Below are 20,260 nucleotides of genomic sequence, written 5' to 3'. Positions count from 1 at the left end.
ATGACCTACAGTTAGGGGTGTGGATTGGGGGTAGTATGACCTACAGTTAGGGGTGTGGATTGGGGGTAGTACGACCCACAGTTAAGGGTGGGGATATGGGGTGAAGAGGGCTCACTTTTATGAACAATACGACCAGTTAGCCGGTAGTGGGGGGATAACATTTTGCAATTTCATTTTCAATCGGTTCGGGTGGGCGCACGACAAGCTGGGGTACTTGTGGAAGCTACATAAAAGGTTAGAGAAGTCATAAAGGGAGATCACTCTGGTGTACTACATAGTAACACGATGAGGTTCACAACTCACAGAAGCACATGTGAAGCACATGTGAAGCACATGTTACATGCAGGAGTTGATTGCTCAGAACAGATGAGATGAATACATGACCGATGCAAGTTGAGCAATGACAGAGTACAGGTGTCAATAGAGGGAGTATAGTTACATCTTCCCGAGTTAACTGACAATAAAAGTCCAGTTTCCACCCTTGCCGAACTAGGCTGGTATTATGGAGTTAGAATTTGGCTTTGACTAACGAGTCTATGCAAAGCCGAGTCAAAATCGCGCAATGAAATCGAAATCCGGTTTGTAAACTGTCATGCAGATTTTGGATATGCAGATTTGCAAAACATGTGCACAGCCAACTTGTTGTCAACAGTTATTTTCCATATCTTTTCTTGTTTTTAATCAAGGTGATTTGATGCACTTCGCGAAAGACCCGTTTCATCACATTATAGATCTTGATTATCGATCAGATCGTCTTGACAGGGCAGTGCCATTTTGTTTGAAGCAAATGCAAGTGACACTGTGAGATGGAATCTGATTGGTCCGTAGGAGAGGCATAGACTGGACATAACTCGTAATAACCACTGGTGGCACTATGATCGAGCCCAGGAATTCGATCCAGCCTAGTTCGGGCAAAGGTGGAAGCTAAGTTAACTCTCTTGCCTCGGGAAGATGGTATACTATATTCGACGTAGTAAGCGCCCAGGGAGCTCTCAAAATTAGAAATAGGGGGCTCTTTTTAGAATATTATTTTGGTGGAAAAAAAACAGTGTTGAAAGATAAATTTTGTGGTTTATGGTCCTGAAATGTTTATGTACGACAGATATATATTTCGAGAATTTAATTGCCCATAATTAAGGGTGCATATAACACACAAGTGCGTATTATACACGAATAAATAAGTCTTGTGTACATTGATCAATTGGAAGGGGTGCTAATTGGGATTGTTCACTAGCCAATATATTAACAAATATCGCCGTGGGCGCTTATTAGAGCGGGGCGCTTATTACGTCGAATACGGTAGTTCTAACCAACGAAACACAAAGGCTAGAGTGATGCACCATTTGGATCAATATGGTAATTGGGGATATATGTGATACAGGAAGCACCTCACTCAGCATCAGCTGTTTCGGGAGGCACTCTACTAAGGATGCAATCTCATTAAAATCAGATCTTAGTTTTCGCTACCGCTAAACAAAGATCTGAGGACATCCCATTACTGGTCACGTCAGAACGACCTTTCATCCAAACACAGGTGTGTCATACAAACATGGGTGTATCATACAAACACGGGTGTGTCATACAAACATGGGTGTATCATACAAACACAGGTGTATCATACAAACACAGGTGTATCATACAAACACGGTGGTATCATACAAACATGGGTGTATCATAACAAACATGGGTGTATCATACAAACATGGGTGTATCATACAAACACAGGTGTATCTTACAAACACAGGTGTATCATACAAACATGGGTGTATCATACAAACATGGGTGTATCATACAAACACAGGTGTATCATACAAACACGGTGGTATCATACAAACATGGGTGTATCATAACAAACATGGGTGTATCATACAAACATGGGTGTATCATACAAACACAGGTGTATCTTACAAACACAGGTGTATCATACAAACACGGGTGTGTCATACAAACATGGGTGTATCATACAAACACAGGTGTATCATACAAACACAGGTGTATCATACAAACACAGGTGTATCATACAAACATGGGTGTATCATACAAACACGGGTGTGTCATACAAACATGGGTGTATCATACAAACACAGGTGTATCATACAAACACAGGTGTATCATACAAACACGGTGGTATCATACAAACATGGGTGTATCATAACAAACATGGGTGTATCATACAAACACAGGTGTATCATACAAACACGGTGGTATCATACAAACACAGGTGTATCATACAAACATGGGTGTATCATACAAACACGGGTGTATCATACAAACACAGGTGTATCATACAACACAGTTGATCATACAAACGCAGGTGTATCATACAAACATGGGTGTATCATAATAACATGGGTGTATCATTACAGCCTTATAGAGTACACAGAGTAAAGCAAATAGCATAACAAATACTTCAACAGTCATATCACAATTGTATCGACAACATCACCATGGTTACAGTTATTGCCATAGAAACACACACTGTTGCTGTGGCAACACTATGTATCCGGGTAGGGCATGATTATATACAGTTGAGATGGGGAGATATTCGCCTGGGGGCACTTCCTCGTTGCCGCCCAGTATTCCTCCAGCAGTTCCGGGGGAACCTGGTGTGACGTCATCACACCGTTTCGGTAATGACAGGCGTCGAACTCTTGGAACATGTTGCTGAAACCCATGACGTTGATTGGCAGGATGCCATATTTCTGAAGACACAGCGCAACGTACACATCCTCCAAATGAAAAAACGGAACGTTCCGGGACGAGAACAGCATGGAACGCACAACATCGATACTCATGATGTACCCAGTTCCTGAACACATCGGCGGGAACTTAGGTTTATGGAAACTTTTAAATGAAACGAACCATTTGGACGAAGTGTCCCTGTTGGGGTTTGAAGTTCCCCAGCACGACCCCCCCATGAACTTCCTCTGGGGCGCTGCTTGCAGCATGACAGGGATGAGTTCGGTGTTAACGTACATGTCGTCGTCCGTCTTCATGATGTAGTTGGCGTTGTAGCAGTGTTTGGAAGCCCACTTTAGGGAGGACACTGTTTTGTAGGTCAGGTTCGAGTACGAGTCTTTGAACCCAATTTGTAATATATCTCGATGGTGGTCGTTTTCAAGTAGAATTTTGTTGTTGTCTTCGGCTGACGAGGCCCGGCCAACAACAAACAAGCACTTCATTGAATCCGATTCCCGGCACCTGGCGCCCCAGGTCTGGCGTATCGTTGTCCGGGCCTGGTAGTTTCCTGGCGCGGATGATATCAGCATCAATAGCTGCAGGTTTTGTGAGCGGCCAATATTTGATTTGCATAATCCCTCTTGGTTTATCAATATCGGGAAGTTGAAGTCGAAACATCCAGCACAGTAGTCCGGCCTCTGGGTCCCGTCGACTTCGGGGTCCAAATCCCCGTTATCTTGGAAGTTCATGGAAAACGTCGGATATTTCCGCTTCATTTCATCGAATAATGAAAGGTCATATTTTGTCCGACTCTTGGTAGCTTTCTGGGTCACTGTATTAGTAGGCGGTGATGAGATGGGTGCATTAAATTCGGACGTCTGTTCTTTATTACTTGTTAAATTTGCAGTTTTAGATTTACTCATTTCAAATCTTTCTTTAAGAAATAGCAAATATTTTTCTCTTTGTTTCCATTTCTGATCTGTTTTGTTACCAGGTGCTGTTTGTTGATCACCCCCCGAAATTCTTGACTCGGAAATTAAATTTTGATTTTCTTCACGGGCAACCTTGACCTTGTCATCAGTTCGACCTTTGACCTCTAAATTATTTCGTATACGATGTCTGTCAGTATTATCCTTGAGGCTCTCACTGGGTCTACTTCTTCCCTGTGTTGGCAAGTCAACGTGACCTGCAGACGAGGCTAGTAACGGCGTGGAATGCGGATTGTCGTGTGAGACATGAACATATTTGGTGATTTCATTTCTGCCCGTGTCTTTGCCAGGAGACAGAGGAGCAGCCCCATACCCTCTTGAAGTTTCTCTCTCTGATGCTTGCTGTCTCTCTGATGCCCTTTCTCTTTCCGAAGTCTGTTCTCTCTCTGATGCTTGCTGTCTCTCCGATGCCCTCTCTCTCTCCGATGCCCGCTCAATTTCCGATTCTCTCACACCAACCAGTGTCCTTTCACTCTTCCTTTCTAACATTTTAACTTCCGGGGACTTTGCCAATACCCTCAACTCTGAACTGTTTCTGAAGGAACCGCGATGATGTTGCCATGACAACAGCTTCTCCTGGACTTCTGAAGCCGACAATCCAAGTTCATGAATTTTCGACAAAATACTTCCGATTTCATCTTTTGTGAAGGGCTTACTTCCATTCTGACCTTTGTCCATGACGTCCAATGTGACCACTGGGCCCACCTTCACAACTGGTCTTGACCTGGTCAGATTTTGAGCAATTTCTTTGAATCGTCGTAGTGGCGTTTTGGAGGCGTACGGCTTGAGTCCGGAGGAGTCGTAAGTGTTGTAAAGTAGTCGCCAGGAGAACGTCAGCAGGAAGCCGCACATCAGTAGGCAGATGACCACAAAGTAGCCTTTGGTCCGCGTCAGCAGCGACATGGTCGGGCACCGGTCACTCTGAAACAAAGAATTCAAGGTTTAGATACTGACTCCACCCATGAAGATCCGGGGTAGAATAGGTCTTCAGCAACCCATACTTGTCGTAAAAGGCGGCTTACGGGAACAGGAGATAAGGCTAGCTGACTTGGTTGATGCATGTCATCGTATCCCAGTTGTCTGGATCGATGCTTATGATGTCAATCACTGATTTTTTGGTCCAGACATGATTATTTACAGACCGCTGTCATATAGCTGGAATATTGCTGAGTGTGGCGTTAAAATACAAACAAGCAAACAAGCATAACATCGGTGTTTTGATTGTATAGTGTTCACTTTGATTGGTCCTCTATTCTTCTTTATAGTGCACGATTCGCTGTGCAGAGTTACGTCCCTTGGGCACGCCAGAAACCTATGATTGTGGGTTCGAATCCCGGTTCGCTCCGATTATGTTTCTAGGTTTGTCAGCACCATACCTGTGCTCGTGGGTTTCACCGAAGTGGTAAACGTCTGAGACCTGCATCACTTCAGGCTTTCCTCCCACATTAAGCTGACACGCCGCAATAGCAGCATTAAACCCAACTCACTCACTCACTCTTCATAGTGCAATAATAAGAATCTCACTATGGAGTTCGGGTATTTGTTTCAAACTTTAAAAGTTTTTACCTTGTGAAATTGTTTGGCATGTAGGTAATGTAAAACAACATTTTGCATTTACATAAGTAAAAATATCAATACTAATACATCAGATGTACACACCACGCCAAGCTCAGCACAAACCAATTTCAACACTTTAAGGTGATTATAATGTAGATGCCACCGCCAGCACAATCACCTCTGTCCGCTAAGTGCATTAGACCATAATGTCTACCCACATACCATGCAACACGCCGGGAATAGTACCAGACGCCTCAATCACTTACTTGTCAATATCATTGCAAGAGTACGTATTCTACGTAATAAGCGCCCCGCTCTTGTAAGCGCCCACAGCGATATTTGCCAATATATCGGCTAGTGAACAATCCCAATTAGCATTCCAGCCTTCTTTCAGAGAAAACAATAGTATATCGTGAAGCACTGACTGAATTTTTTTATTTCCTGATCGCCTTTTTGTCTTGCCAATGGCTCCAATGCAATATTTCCTGGCCGTCTATTTAGCTGCCCATTCCACGAGAGACAAATTAAAAATTGATTTAATGCCAGGTTTTTAGACTGATGTTTCTCGGATAGCAGGGACATGTCACAACCTGTCAACTGTTATTCAGAAGGCGTCAGCTGAATTCAGAAAAATTATCGATTGAAATTGGAGGATTTGAAATACCTGTGGCCATCTGGGTTTTGTTATGAATCATTGCGACAAATGTACTGGTTACACACAACCAAATGTTTTCCCATAGATTTCTATAGTAACATTATATTTTTTTTAAATTTATTAAGCATTCAACAGCTATTACCTTTATGTGTGTGCACAGTTTGGCCTTAGAGCGTTTGTGTTAAGTAGTAAGTTGACTCAGTTAGGAAAATTAGATGGTATTTGGGATTCAGGGAGGGGTTTGACATCCTCAGGAAATGTCACTTGTCTTTCCTGACTTGGGGGCACGGGTGGCCCAGTCGTCTAAGGCGTCGCGATCGCTGTGCAGAGTTGTGTCCCTTGGGCATGCCAGAAACCTATGATTGTGGGTTCGAATCCCAGTTCGCCCCAATTCTGTTTCTAGGTTTGTCAGCACCATACCCGTGCTCGTGGGTTTCACCGAAGTGGTAAATGCCTAAGACCTGCATCACTTTGGGCTTTCCTCCCACATTAAGCTGACATGCTGTGATATACTTGTGATACTGTTAAAAGCGGGGCTAAACCAAAACTCACTCACTCACTCCTGACTTAGGTCTATTTTGAGGTTACACGCAACCAAATGTTTTCCCATAGATTTCTATAGTAATGTTATTTTTTTTTGAAAAATAACTAAGCATTTAACAGCTATTGCCTGTACATGTGTGCACAGTTTGGCCTTAAAGCAGCAATAAAAACATGGGTATGGTGCTGATAAACCTAGAAACATAATCGGGGCGAACCGGGGTTCGAACCCTTTCGAAGTTTCTGGCATTCCCAAGGAATGCAACTCTGCGGTGCAATTTGCGGCGCCTTGACGACTGCACCATCCCTGCACCCCCTGCACCCCTCAGAGTAGCACATGATCCATCCCTGAGCCAGGCTTCATCCACATGCAAGTGTTGACAAGCTGTTTTATAGATTTCACTCCATTATATTCTTTTTGTTTGTCGGGGCGGTCAGGTAGCCTAGTGGTTAAAGCGTTAGCTCGTCACGCCGAAGACCCGGGTTCGATTCCCGACATGGGTACAATGTGTGAAGCCCATTTCTGGTGTCCCCCGCCGTGATATTGTTGGAATATTGCTAAAAGCGGCGTAAAACCAAACTCACTCACTCACTCACTCACTTTTTGTTTGTCACGACCCCTTGATCATGCTACGCGCAGCATGGTGTCAGAACTAACGTTGGCTTGTTGAGGAAGTTAAGCTCTTCCACTGACACCGATCTCAATGTTAACTTTATGGACCAGGTTTTGTTTTTTCATTTAAATGGCAGTCTTTAATTTAAATCCAGGTAGAATATAGAAAAGATGTTTTGGTTTTATTTCTTTTTAAGACATGTTAGATAAACTGTCGCCAGTCCTGGGTTTTTTTTCTTACTGTTCAGTGTTGGAGGGTTCTGGAATAGTCCTAGTATTAACATGTGGAACATATTTGAGTATCTCCACCAAGACTTTGCAGTTGTGTAAATTACAAAGTTTTAAGCCATTGAAGTTTCTTGTTATACCCCCTTGCCAAAAGCATTGTAAACCCTCACTCACTCACTCACTCACTCACTCACTCACTCACTCACTCACCTCTCACTCACTCACTCACTCAACCACCCACGCACTCACCCACCCACCCACTCACTCACTCACTCACTCACTCACTCACTCACTCACACACACACTCAACTCTCACCCACCCACCCACCCACCCGCTCACTCACTCTTGGTCTGGTGGATAGAGGGTCAGAGGTTCGATCCTTGCCGCATGACAGCAAGACGTTAAGCGATGGTACTTGTTGTACCTGCCTCACCCACTCACTCGCTCTTGGTCTGGTGGATAGAGGGTCAGAGGTTCGATCCTTGCCGCATGACAGCAAGACGTTAAGCGATGGTACTTGTTGTACCTGCCTCACCCACTCACTCGCTCTTGGTCTGGTGGATAGAGGGTCAGAGGTTCGATCCTTGCCACATCACAGCAAGACGTTAAGCGATGGTACTTGTTGTACCTGCCTCACCCACTCACTCGCTCTTGGTCTGGTGGATAGAGGGTCAGAGGTTCGATCCTTGCCACATCACAGCAAGACGTTAAGCGATGGTACTTGTTGTACCTGCCTCACCCACTCACTCGCTCTTGGTCTGGTGGATAGAGGGTCAGAGGTTCGATCCTTGCCACATCACAGCAAGACGTTAAGCGATGGTACTTGTTGTACCTGCCTCACCCACTCACTCGCTCTTGGTCTGGTGGATAGAGGGTCAGAGGTTCGATCCTTGCCACATCACAGCAAGACGTTAAGCGATGGTACTTGTTGTACCTGCCTGACAATCACAACATTATGGGATACACAAGGACTGGTTGGCGCGCTGTTTACCCGCTGCAGGATGTACCATCATCACAACCAGCCTCACAAGTCTAAGACTTTGAACGTTATGTCAACAACAATTTCACCATTTGTCACTGGGTTGCAGAAAGACGGATACAAAATTTCATGCCATGTATTTCTATGTAAGATAAAACACGTCAGAGATCTAAAGCCCGGATCCAAGCGGGGTCAGCCCTGGCGTTTTATCCCAAGGATAAGGGTTTTAGATCTCATACAAAAACAAGGGGAAGTATTTTATCTAACATACAAACCGAAAAATTGAAACTTACAACATTTATAAACATTTTTATGTTTCGAACACACTTTCAATGAACCTTAGGAAAAGGGCATAAAATATCTGTAGCTGTTGTACGGTACTTGAGAAAGACATTCCAAATAGCATTGTGATTTATCAGCGCCTCTGTAGCCTAGTGGTACACTCACTGGGCTACAGACAAGAAATTGCGTGTTCGATCTTTGGGAATATGAAGAAAACGTTTGTCATTTGATTTTCTATTTCATTACACTGTGTTCAAATGCAAAATAAGTTCTACTGAGAGACATTCCTATGCTACAATGTAAACAGAATTTTTATTGATATAATTCTGGGATATTAAATATAAAATCTCAGGAATATTATATAAAATCCCATGGTATATTATATAAAATCCCATGGAATATTATATAAAATCCCATGGAATATTATATAAAATCCCATGGAATATTATAAAAAATCCCATGGAATATTATATAAAATCTCGGGAATATTATAAAAACCCATGGAATATTATATAATTACCATGGAATATTATATAAAATCCCATGGAATATTATATAAAATCTCGTGAATATTATATAAACCCATGGAATATTATATAATTACCATGGAATATTATATAAAATCCCATGGAATATTATATAAAATCCCATGGAATATTATATAAAATCCCATGGAATATTATATTAATTGCCTGGAATATCATATAGAATCCCATGAAATATTATATAAATTCCCGTGGAATATTATATAATTACCATGGAATATAATATAAAATGGAATATTATATAAAATCCCATTGAATATCATATTAATTCCCTAGAATATTATATAAATTCCCAGGAATATTATATTAAACCCTGGGGTCATTGCAACATGCCTGTTTATGATATTCAACTCCACTGGAGAACAATAGGATGACGTCACTGGACGTTTATAAAGTTGAGAAGAAATCAATGCACACCTAACAGTATCTCAAGCACCGCTACGACGACCAGTACATCTTTCCACATTTTATGACCGTTATTAAAACTCCTCTGTATTTGTCCTGTGACGAAGCAAATGTGTAGACAAGAGCTTTCAGTTGGGGAAAGGGATTGGTGCATCATAAAATAGACTTGAACATGATTTGATCTGTCATACAGGGTGTAGCTGGTCTCGAATGTCAACATTGACATTTCGATGTGGAGATTATCAGCTCAGGTCATGACAACACCCTGGGCTATTGAACACAACCCGCAGGCCTCAAATTCACGACTAAAATGGTCGCCAGTTCGACCTAATATTCAATTTGTCTTCTGTCTAAAATTCAGACGTAGCCAAATGACTACTTGGAAATATCTTGTGGCGACTAAATTCTATTGCTACACATATGGAGACACAAAAATAAATAAAAGCTGATCTTGGAAAACATATCTGTTAGTAATTGTACTCGCAAATAATTCCTCCTAATTGGACAATGAACCAAAATACATGAATATTAATGTAATTCGTACATGCCTATATAATCTAGTAACATAAATTGCATCATTGTTCGAGTCACAAATAACAAAAATCAAGTACAGTTTCCATTAATAATCAATTTTAGGACTAGTGCAATGACTTGTACATAAATTATTAATATAATAGTTATTTGATTAAAGTTAATTTCAATGCTTTTTGCTACCTACAATATTGGCTTGACCTCTTGATTTTACCACTGGCTACCTGCAAGATAATACTTGTAGACATTTGGGTACTTGGTAAAAATGTAAACTTTGAGGCCTGAGGGTCTAGTTCATTATTTTGGGCGGTCGGGTAGCCTAGTGGTTAAAGCGTTCGCTTGTCACGCCGAAGACCCGGGTTTCGATTCCTGTCATGGGTACAATGTGTGAAGCCCATTTCTGGTGTCCCCCGTCGTGATATTGCTGGAATATTGCTAAAAGCGGCGTAAAACCATACTTAGTCAGTCAGTCAGTAGTTCATGATTTACATCAACATGTGATTAAGACCTTGTCGTTTCCATTGTTTGGTTTACACATCCACTAAAGTTAAAAATAAAATAAAATCAGAAAAAAAAATCAGAATGACCAATTTGTTTTTTACCACCAATGGCAAGACAATAAGATCACTTTGACAATAAAAATAATCCAAGTTTTTTTCCAATGTAATATCATCAGTACAAGTCAGATTTTAGTATTTCATATTTTTTGGACTCAAACCAGACCAAGATTTATTTTTTTATTTACCTAGTAAAACAAAAAAGACTAAGTAAGATGATTGAAAAAATCTGCAAAGCATTGAAAAAAATGTAATGGTAGACATACCAATACCAAACAACTTTTTAATTATCAAAATCCATAAACAAAGCAAAAGATATGAGAGGGTAATACTATAACATTGTTTCAAGGTAGTTATAATGTACCTTGCTTAGCGACAGTTAATACAGACTATATGTTAAGATGGTAATACTATAACATTGTTTCAAGATAGTTACAATGTACCTTGCTTAGCGACAGTTAATACTGACTATATGTTAAGAGGGGAATACTATAACATTGTTTCAAGGTAGTTACAATGTACCTTGCTTAGCGACAGTTAATACAGACTATATGTTAAGATGGTAATACTATAACATTGTTTCAAGATAGTTACAATGTACCTTGCTTAGCGACAGTTAATACTGACTATATGTTAAGAGGGTAATACTATAACATTGTTTCAAGGTAGTTACAATGTACCTTGCTTAGCGACAGTTAATACAGACTATATGTTAAGAGGGTAATACTATAACATTGTTTCAAGGTAGTTACAATGTACCTTGCTTAGCGACAGTTAATACTGACTATATGTTAAGAGGGTAATACTATAACATTGTTTTAAGATAGTTATAATGTACCTTGCCTAACCACAGTTAATACAGACTATATGTTAAGATGGTAATACTATAACATTGTTTCAGAGCTGCCAGAAGGCTAACATACCTTGCTTGGTGACAGTATGTCCACAAGTGATAAGAGCTGATGTAAGTGGGTCAATGCCTTTGAACAAATTTTTCCCCGTAACCTGATATCAACTGGTAATATCAGTTGAGGCAGCCTTACTGCTCTTACAGCAGCACAACCAGTGTTGTCCTTCATGCTTGTTTGAACAAGCATATTTCAAGTCTGTTGATTTTTGTAAGCTTCTATATTTTTACTTCTCTGAAAGACCCATGAAGATTCTGGGGTAGAATAGGTCTTCAGCAACCCATGCTTGCCGTAAAAGGCGACTATGCTGCTTGTCGTAAGAGGTGACTAACGGGATCAGGTGGCCAGGCCCGCTGACTTGCAATAAAATTCACAAGGAATTTAATATTTTCAATTTCAATTCAATTTTTATTTGATTGATGACAACATATGCAGGCTGAGGGCATATTATACATCTTCCTCACTTTGGATTTTTTGGTTTGGTTTGGTTTGTTCTTTAACGCCGCACTCAGCAATATTACACCTATATGATGGTGGTCTGTAAATAATCGAGTCTGGACCAATCCAGTGTTTGACAACATGAGCATAGATCCACGCAATCGGGATTGATGACATGCTTCAAGCAAGTCAGTGAGCCTGACAACCCGATCCCGTTAGTCGCCTTTTACGGCAAGCATGGGTTGCTGAAAACCTATTCTACCCCGGATCTTCAATGGCCTCATTACTTTGGAGAAGAGGTATTCTACTGTACAAGAACGGTCTTTTCTTTACCAGGTATATAATCAGTACATTCTCCTTCTTTTATTTGTCATGGCGTCAAATCACAACAGTTAGATTACAGCAATCGATACAGAATCACTTTTCAGTTAAGCTTTCTTCCTTCTTTTACAAACCTCCCTTCCTAATCAATACATGTGCTTGTTGGGTTGGTGAAAAAAGAGGACTTGAAAGGATGCGGATCAGGGGTGGTTTTTTTGCTAATTCGATCAGTGACAGGCTATGGCTGGTTGCGGTGCCACGTCAGCTCAAACATTTCACAGCAAACGTTAACTTGAATGTAGCTGCCTCCCGACTTTAAATCAATATTTTTAATTTCAATGTCGCCTTGTAAACAGAAGCTTCAGAGCAGGCTTTTGTTTCCTAATCTAATGAAACCCCAGAAACAGACTTTGCAAGCAAGGAATAGCATCAAACGATAATTACAGTTTGTCTCTTACTAGAAGCAGAGTTGCTGATCAGATTTCATCTCCATCTTTGTGATGAGGAGGCGAGAGGCCGTTGTTGTTAGGGTTGGGATGAGTCCAAATTTACTACCCGGGTACCCACCACGCTATTACCCGGCCCTACCCGGATACCCGCTATATGTCTCAAGAGTTGGGTGTAAAATGTCTGATTGGGAATAGTTTGACCGTAGCCCTGGTAAAATGTGGTCTGGTCATGCATACACTGAAGTTGACTGAAGTTTTATCTTTATTCAAACCTATAAAGGTCAGAAGGAATGGGTGCATCAGTGACTTGTAGTGTAACCATAGAGTTTTAGATATTTTTTGTCATTAAACAATATATCATGTGACTAACCATGGGTCCGGGTAGTCCTGTGGGTACCCGGGTCCTACTCAGTCCCGCCCGACCCGAGTACCTGAGTTACCCGTCCCAGCCCTTGTTGTTATGTGTTTGACAGGCTTTCCAGAGATTATATTTTACTGGAATGAACATTATAAGAGAAATATGCGGTTAGACATACTTATTAGTGGTGGGAAGATACATCGATGCATTGGTAGATCGCAATTTTTCACTTCTCGATGCAAGTATCGATCACAGTCGCACATTAAGTGAAAGTATCGATTCTTACCTTAAATATTTTCTTGAATAACTACTAGTGAAAATGAGAAGTGAAAATGTAAACATGTTCATCCATTGCGCCATACCTGACACTGCCAACTGTTAATTAATAGTGTGCCAGGTATTTGGCAATCATGTCTATCAAAATGATGGCTCACACACCACAGATCAGTGCACAAGGAGTATTATGGAATTATTATGGTCCTGTTCGGATGAACAAAACCTTCCAAATGGATTGCTGGTTTTCTTGGGGGAATTAGTCAGCAAAGAGCCGGAGTCGGAGGAGACTAATCACAATTTTATTTACAAGAACAATTAACAATGAACAGTTTACAATATCTTAGAATATAGCTGGGGGTGCCACAGAGAGTCGGTACAACCCTCTGGGCTGTGGGAGAGCGATCTGCTTGGTTAGAGCGACAAACCCCTTCTCTCTGGACCTGACATTTAGTAAGTAATAAATATAAACGTAAACAGTAAATCATCAGTGACGTACTTGCACATCTCGTTCAGGATGGCAGAAGGTCGATGTACACAAACATGGGGATTAACAAATAGGATTAGCATCTTATAAATAACAGCAATTAAGTGTTTCAAAGCATATAGATGGCATGGCTCCAGGGTAATGAGCCTTTGCAATTAAATGTTTTTCAGACAATGGGTGTCGTAAATCAGTCGCTATGACATATACAGGATTCGTATCGGATCGTGAGCAAGGAATCGTGATGTGTATCAGATCGTACACTTGGTATATCGTCCCAGCCCTAATATTTATCATCCAAAACTGGCCTTGGTGAGAAAAGCAAGTCTAGCCAGCTCAAGCTACCATGACTGTGGAATATATATATTTTATGAAAAAATAAATAAATCTAGAAATGCATACAAAAGCAAGTCTAGCCAGCTCAAGCTAGCTCTATTCAACAGCATAGGGATTTTAAAAAAAAAAATTCGAGTCAAGAAGGATATTGTGTAATATAAGATTTCAGAGAGTGTCAAGCACACACAAGTATTGTGATCTCTCACAAACATTGCCTGTGTTCCTGGAATGTGCACAGTAATATACCCAGAACTGTGTCTCAAGGGCAGCGGTTTAAGTCAGCCAGACCGTGACAACATGCACAAGAGCTCCACAACAAAACAAACACCACATATTACGTAACAATGGGCTCCAGTGAGCAGATATTTTCCTAAGGTCAATTTTAATTTGATGGCTGTGTGTTTGTAAATACTTATAGTAGAATGGAGCTGACCTATTTCTTCGCATATTTCTCTGTAAGTGACCGCAAAGGAATGTGTTTTTATCTGTTTACTTTATCATGCCGAGAAAGTTACCCTTGCTACCCCTTACTGATAAAGAAGTTATTTGAAGTAGCTTGAACTAAGCAGTGTTGTTGTCAGTCTTGAAGCCGACCAGAAAATAGATGATGATGATGATGATGAAGATGATGATGATGATGAAGATCCATTCTACCTCCATCTTTTCCCCCTCCCTCCGTCCTTCCCCCCTCCCTCCGTCCATCCCTCCGTCCATCCCCCTACCTCAATCCTTCCCCCTCCCTCCGTCCATCTCTCCTCCATCCGTCCTTCCCCCCTCCCTCCGTCCCTGCCACCTTCCTCCGTCTGAGGGGGATTCTGACATCTGTATGTTTCACAACAACTTTCCAAAACTTGTGTAAAATTTCCCGACTTTCTGGAGAGACATTCCCAACCAATCTGATGGCATGCAGCTATCTCAGACAGAACTCACCATAGTGAAGTCACAGTCCACCTCCTCCTCCTGACAATGGGTGGTCAGCCCAATGGATGGCCCAACACTGTCCCTCACTGTCCCACAGTGGAAGAGGTCAGCTAGCACAGATCTAGCATCTCTCAGGTCACGGTGACCTCACAGATGCTGGTCCACTCCAACAGGGCTGCAGCTCTTACTTCAAGCCCCCTTGCTAATTATAGAAGGGAATCCCAGCCACACAAACAGGGTTTCAGCTCTTACTTCCAGCCCCTTTACTAATTATAGAAGGGAATCCCACTCTGGTCAGATTGGCTCAGTGACATCTGAGACCTAACATCACTACCTAACCACCCGTGAAGATCCCATGTAGAATAGGTCTTCAGCAACTCATGCTTGCCATAATAGGCAACTAAGCTTGTTGTAAGTGGCGACTAACGGGATCGGGTGGTCAGGCTTGCTGACTTGGTTGATGCATGTCATCATATCCCAATTGTGTGGATCGATGCTTAGATGTCAATCACTGGATTGTCTGGTTGATTATTTACAGACCACCGTCATATAGCTGGAATATTGCTGAGTGCAGCGTTAAACAACAAACAAACAAACAAACAAACAAATAACTTAAGCATGTGCAATGATGTGACATCGGGATTCTTAGTGCCCCAGGGGGCTGTCGGGTAGCCTAGTAGTTAAAGCGTTCACTCGTCACGCCGAAGACCCGGGTTCGATTCCCGACATGGGTACAATGTGTGAAGCCCATTTCTGGTGTCCCCTGCAGTGATATTGCTGGAATATTGCTAAAAGCGGCGTAAAACCAAACTCACCCACTCACTCACTCACTCACTCACTCACTCACTCACTCACTCACTCACTCTATCCTGTTTATCTCTTTGGCGTATCATCATATTGTGTTCTTTGAACATCAATCTTCTCTTGTCTAGACAAAAAAAGGTTTATATATACTGAACCTCAAAAGAAACGTCACCATGGATAGATATATGAGAAACCTTATTTGTCCAAACACTGTAAACATACTTTGAGACATATTAAATAGATGAAACTTGGAAAAACTGATCATCAAGGTTGAAATTAAAGTGTCAAATGTTCTTAAAGAGAAAATAATTAAATTTTCCTTGTGTTCATTGAAATTCCTGCATTCTGATTAGCTGAATTGGTCACGTGTTATTGCATTCATTTCCCAATGAATGTAAAAAATTAAGCCACGCCCACCGAAGCGGACTCCTTTTTTCGCTACTGAATGTCGGGGAATCCCAATACTTCAGTGGAGGGAATTCCCTTTCTGCTCGCGTGTATCGTCATGCACAGGACATTTAGCGACATTCATGCATATTCATTGTCATACAACCCCTTGGGGCCGAAAGCCGAGAAGGAATGAAACAGCAAACGTGCAGGCTCGCTCTCCTGTTTTTTCCCACTCGCCTCGGTTCCACAACTTTCATGTCTTCGGGTTTCATTTCTAACTAGTATTTTTCTGACTGTGTCTTCACGTTCTCAGGGAATAAATGTTCGAATCTGGGGACAACTGACCATGTCATTTGAAACAGCCGCCTTCTCCCGGACATATTTTTCCGGTTCGTTACAGTCTGAGTGTCACCTCTTGCCTTTATTAACAGGTCCAATGAAATTTGTTTTGATTCTACACTCCGTTGATTGGCTCCTGACTTTGAGGGCGTGTCAAGTTATGTGCATAAATTAAACGATCACCTGATTCATGTAACACCACAGTACATATTCCTACACCTGGAATGTTTATCAACCTCGTCATTTTTGACTGCTTTGATATTAACAACAGTTTTTGGTTAAACTATTGTCTGTTTTCATTGTCGAATTTAATTATTAGCATTGACTGTGTATTTTTTTTCAGTTCATTGAGGCATGAATTGAAAAACTGATGTGCTATCTTTTGTAAGAATCCGCTACGCGGATTCATACAGTTTTGTACATGCGTTTGTGTACCTACCCTTGTTTTTGTGTGGTGCACCGTGCGACGACATTCACTGCCCTATATCACTGTCCCTTGTCACGTACATCTGGAATAAGAATAAGAATGATGATGATGATGATGATGAAGATGATGATAAATGACGGCTGTCGGCACATTGTCAGTGGATGCCCAGCTTTGGCACAAACACAGCATCTTAAGTGACATGATGGAGTGGCTCGACCCTTTGTGGTTCACTTCCTTGGTGTACAAAACAACATTAGCCTTACAAGTCTATGTTAAGGTTGGGGGGCGGTCGGGTAGCCTAGTGGTTAAAGCGTTCACTCGTCACGCCGAAGACCCAGGTTCGATTCCTGACATGGGTACAATGTGTGAAGCCCATTTCTGGTGTCCCTCGCCGTGATATTGCTGGAATATTGCTAAAAGCGGCGTAAAACCAAACTCACTCACTCACTCACTATGTTAAGGTTGTGGACTTACACCTTAGCGCTAAGATCGCGTTGTACACCCTGCACTGTTGGCTGATGACATGTGCAATGACGAATCAAGATTCTTAGTGACCAAGTGAAGTGGCCTTGAACCCCTTGAATTTGTTAAGTGTCTGCCCCTGTCAATCCCTGAATTCAATCAACCACTCGTGTTCCCAAAATCTCACAATACATCATCTTCCCGAGGCAAGAGAGTTAACTGACTTTAAAAGTCCAGTTTCCACCCTTGCCGAACTTGGCTGGAATTCCTGGGCTCGATCGTAGCGCCACCAGTGGCTATTACGAGTTATGTCCTTTCTATGCCTTTCCTATTGACCAATCAGATTCAACCTCTTGTATCAGTTGCATTTGCTTCAAACAAAATGGTGGCGCCCAGTCAAGACGATCTGATCGATAATCAAGATCTATATTGTGATAAATCGAGTCTTACATCGTGAAGTGCATCAAATCACGTGAGCACCTTGATTAAAGATTTAGAAAATATCTGTTGACAGCGAGTTAGCGGTGCACATGCTTTGCAAATCCTGCAGTCGACCAAAATCTGCATGACACTTAACGAACTGGATTTCGATTTCGGTGCACGATTTTAATTGGACTATGCAGAGATTTGTTAGTCCCACGCAAAATGTAACTCCATAATACCAGCCTAGTTCGGCAAGGGTGGAAACTGGAATTTTATAGTCAGTTAACTCTCTTGCCTCGGGAAGATCCCAATACATATGGAGAATCTCACCCGAGTGTCTTTTGATATGAAATATATCAACACTCTTTGATAAAAGTGGAAAAAATCCTCGGCAAGCCTCAAAGTTTTCCCACTTTTATCAACGAGTGTTGATATATATTTGACATCAAAAGACACTTTGGTGAGATTTTATTTATCATCCAACATCCTTCTTCCAACTTTTTCAGTTTGTAGACAGTAATAAGCAGTGTCTTAAGTGTAAGAAGTACTGCTAACAGCTTCAGTAGCAGAGGCATTAGTGATGTCATTTGATTGTGACGTCATGGTAACTTATGAGGTCACAATGGTCTGCAACTCAATGTGATGCAATTTCATTTCAGCGATATGTACAATGTAGATATCGCTTGATCTCACCCAAGCCATATCTCCTGTGGGGGCCAGTTTTGGATGATAAATAGAGAATCTCACCCGAGTGTCTTTTGATATCAAATATATCAACACAAGTTGATAAAAGTGGAAAAATTCCGAGGCTTGCCGAGGACTTTTGCCACTTATATCAATGAGTGTTGATATATTTGATATCAAAAGACACAAGGGTGAGATTTTATTTTTCATCCAACATCATTTTTCCAACTTTTTCAGTTTGTAGACAGTACTTAGCAGCAAATAGAACTTTTTCAGTTTGTAGACAGTAATTAGCAGCGTCTTCAGTGTAAAAAGTACTGCTAACAGCTTCAGTAGCAGAGCCATTAGTGATGTCATTTGATTGTGACGTCATGGTAACCAGTGAAGTCACAATGGTCTGCAAAGCATTGTGATGCAATTTCATTGCAGCGATATCTACAGTGTAGATATGGCTTGATCTCATCCATGCCATATCTCCTGTGGGGGCCAGTTTTGGATGATAAATCGCAGTTCACATACCTGTCTCAATATATTTGTAGTTCAATTTCTTTGCCAATACACAGCCTGAATGAATAGATATGAATTGCATTGTAAATACGTCCATCTCTACTACAAGAAAGTAACGTGAGAAGAACAGATCAGAAGTAATGTCAGCAATACCTTGAAATGGGGTGGAAGTTTTGGTTTTGGTTTGGTTTGTTGTTTAGCGCCGCACTCAGCAATATTCCAGCTATATGATGGCGGTCTGTAAATAATCGAGTCTGAACCAGACAATCCAGTGATTAATATCATGAGCATCGATCCACGCAATTGGGATCGATGACATGCATCAACCAAGTCAGCAAGCCTGACCACCCGATCCCGTTAGTCGCCTTTTACGACAAGCATAGTCACCTTTTACGGCAAGTGTGGGTTGCTGAAGACCTATTCTAGTAGATGTACGGTGATCACGGTCAGTTGCCATTGGCTTCTGATTCAACTTAGTAATTCTCAACAACATACTTGACCAGCTTCCTGACAGGATTGCCCTGTAAGAATATACTGACTCAGGACGGGCTCCTCACTGCACCATTGTAGACAGTAGGGCTGAGACGAGTCCAAATTTACTACCCGGGTACCCACCCTCCTATTACCCGACCCTACTCAGGTACCCACCCCCCTATTACCCGACCCTACTCGGGTACCCACCCCCCTATTACCCGACCCTACCCGGGTACCCACCCCCCTATTACCCGACCCTACTCGGGTACCCACCCCCCTATTACCCGACCCTACCCGGGTACCCACCCCCCTATTACCCGACCCTACCCGGGTACCCACCCCCCTATTACCCGACCCTACCCGGGTACCCACCCCCCTATTACCCAACCTTACACGGATACCCACCCCCCTATTACCCGACCCTACCCGGGTACCCACCCCCCTATTACCCAACCCTACACGGATACCCACCCCCCTATTACCCAACCCTACACGGATACCCACCCCCCTATTACCCGCCCTACCCGGGTACCCACCCCCCTATTACCCGACCCTACTCGGGTACCCACTGTAGGTCTCAGGAGATGTCTCATAACGTCCGATTGGGAACATTTTTAGCATAGCCCTGGCTACGTATTTAGATGCATGTATTAAACAATCAGGTCATTCATGCACTGAATTCGAATTAAGTTATATCTTTA

The 20,260-nt window shown here is 41.9% G+C and overlaps 2 protein-coding genes across 8 annotated transcripts in view; one reads left to right on the top strand and one right to left on the bottom strand.

Moving 5' to 3' along the window:
* Window positions 1-20,260, top strand: part of LOC124112903 (WD repeat-containing protein 49-like) — a 143,845-nt gene that overhangs the window by 79,877 nt on the left and 43,708 nt on the right. The window lies entirely within an intron of this gene.
* The window catches only part of LOC125379337, a 44,207-nt gene continuing 25,128 nt past the window's right edge, over window positions 1,182-20,260 (bottom strand). For 3 of the 6 annotated variants that reach the window (XM_048395695.1, XM_048395697.1, XM_048395696.1), the window contains exons 2-3: window positions 17,022-17,091; window positions 1,182-4,589 (exon numbers count right to left, since the gene is read on the bottom strand). In XM_048395695.1, coding sequence (XP_048251652.1) covers window positions 2,496-4,571 — 2,076 coding nt within the window. In that variant the 5' untranslated portion in view covers window positions 4,572-4,589; window positions 17,022-17,091 and the 3' untranslated portion in view covers window positions 1,182-2,495. Of the gene's footprint in view, window positions 4,590-11,484; window positions 11,656-15,058; window positions 15,287-17,021; window positions 17,092-20,260 lie in introns of those variants that run through there. The other 3 variants (XM_048395693.1, XM_048395692.1, XM_048395694.1) reach the window with 3 other exon arrangements.

This window comes from Haliotis rufescens, unplaced genomic scaffold (genome assembly GCF_023055435.1).
Source record: "Haliotis rufescens isolate VD_foot unplaced genomic scaffold, xgHalRufe1.0.p SCAF_14, whole genome shotgun sequence".
Classification (NCBI taxonomy): Eukaryota; Metazoa; Mollusca; class Gastropoda; order Lepetellida; family Haliotidae; genus Haliotis; species Haliotis rufescens.
This window is presented reverse-complemented; position numbering and strand designations above follow the sequence as displayed.